Genomic DNA, 1,305 nt, shown 5'->3' on the forward strand with positions numbered 1-1,305 from the left:
CTTCTAGTACATCTGCTAGTTGACATAGCACATATAGGCGTCTTCAAACAAACAGATGTAAACACATTCACAGTTTGCGCATATACTTACGCGTATCGCTGCGTCGTGTAGTGACTTGTTGCGCAGCCTCAGCAGACGACTTCAGCACTTCGTCTGTGAATGACCAGTCGTTATTCTGTACGAAAAGGTGTACAAATTATAGATGAGACTATAAATATACATATATATATATGCATTAGCCGCAAGATAAGGTTACTAAGACCTCAATATGTGTCCCGAATACAGCCAACAACTTTGCAACTGGGCCTCCACAAATGAGTCATCGTTTCGAATACTTTCAATTGCTTTTCCAGTTTGTGTATACAAACTGAAATGAGCGAAATAACACCAACACACGGTGTAGGTCATTGCAACGTGCGCCTGTACTGTGTTGTGTGTAAGTGTGCGTATTCGAGCGTGTCTGTGTGTCAAACGAAATCAAGCACCTGTTACACACCTAACAAATGCACTACAGCTAACAAATCAAAAGGTATCATTGCATAGTTGACGTTACCCGCGACATTCAAAGCACACAAACCTCGTAGGTCAACATATCGACATACATAAAAACATATTCATCTACCTACCTACATGTACATATATTATTGTTTTCAGCATAAACAAAGCCAGGAAGCCTGTTTGAATACCAGACCGTTGTTTGTCGTGATAGTCAGTCAGCGTTTGTACACACCTGCTGCTTGCTTATCACTATCGGAGATGGCTGCCACGACGGTTCAAGAGAAGACTCATCCACCATCTTGAATGATGATTCGTCGCTCCGCTCCAGTAATCCCGAAATCTGATTGGCTCTCGCGTCCATAAATGACGAGATTTCATTGGCTGAAGTCAGTGACAGCCGCCACGAAGGATCCAATGATGACTCATCGTTCATCACAACCGATGGCTCATCATCCATCTCTGACGATGACTGATCTTCCCGCTCAGCAGATTGTGAGATCTGATTGGCACTTTCAGAGTCCAACGCTGCGTTCTCATTGGTTGAAACCGTTGAAATTGCTCTTCTGTTCGATTTTGATTGGACATTGACCGCGGGAGACTTGCGCGAACGATTCAGCCGATTGGCATTCACATCTCTGACGCCAAAGACTGATGATTTCTATGAATTGAATTAAGTGAATAATTTTCTTCACCTCGTTTCGGATGCATAGCTGAACTACGTACAAAAAACTAATACCATTGCAAGGCCTTCACGGATGAGACTTATCAATGGATCCCTCTGTGTGTTTTGTGACAATCGAATTTATA

General features: G+C 42.8%; 1 protein-coding gene across 1 annotated transcript; it reads right to left on the reverse strand.

The window, feature by feature from the left end:
* Window positions 1-730: 730 nt before the first annotated feature.
* Window positions 731-1,158, reverse strand: SARC_15405 (hypothetical protein; the record flags this gene model as incomplete). The annotated part of the gene is made up of 1 exon (XM_014290474.1): window positions 731-1,158. A coding segment is annotated over one exon (428 nt), but the record flags the coding sequence as incomplete, so codon positions are not given.
* Between the last annotated feature and the right edge of the window lie 147 nt (window positions 1,159-1,305).

This window comes from Sphaeroforma arctica, assembly GCF_001186125.1.
Source record: "Sphaeroforma arctica JP610 unplaced genomic scaffold supercont1.6070, whole genome shotgun sequence".
Classification (NCBI taxonomy): domain Eukaryota; class Ichthyosporea; order Ichthyophonida; genus Sphaeroforma; species Sphaeroforma arctica.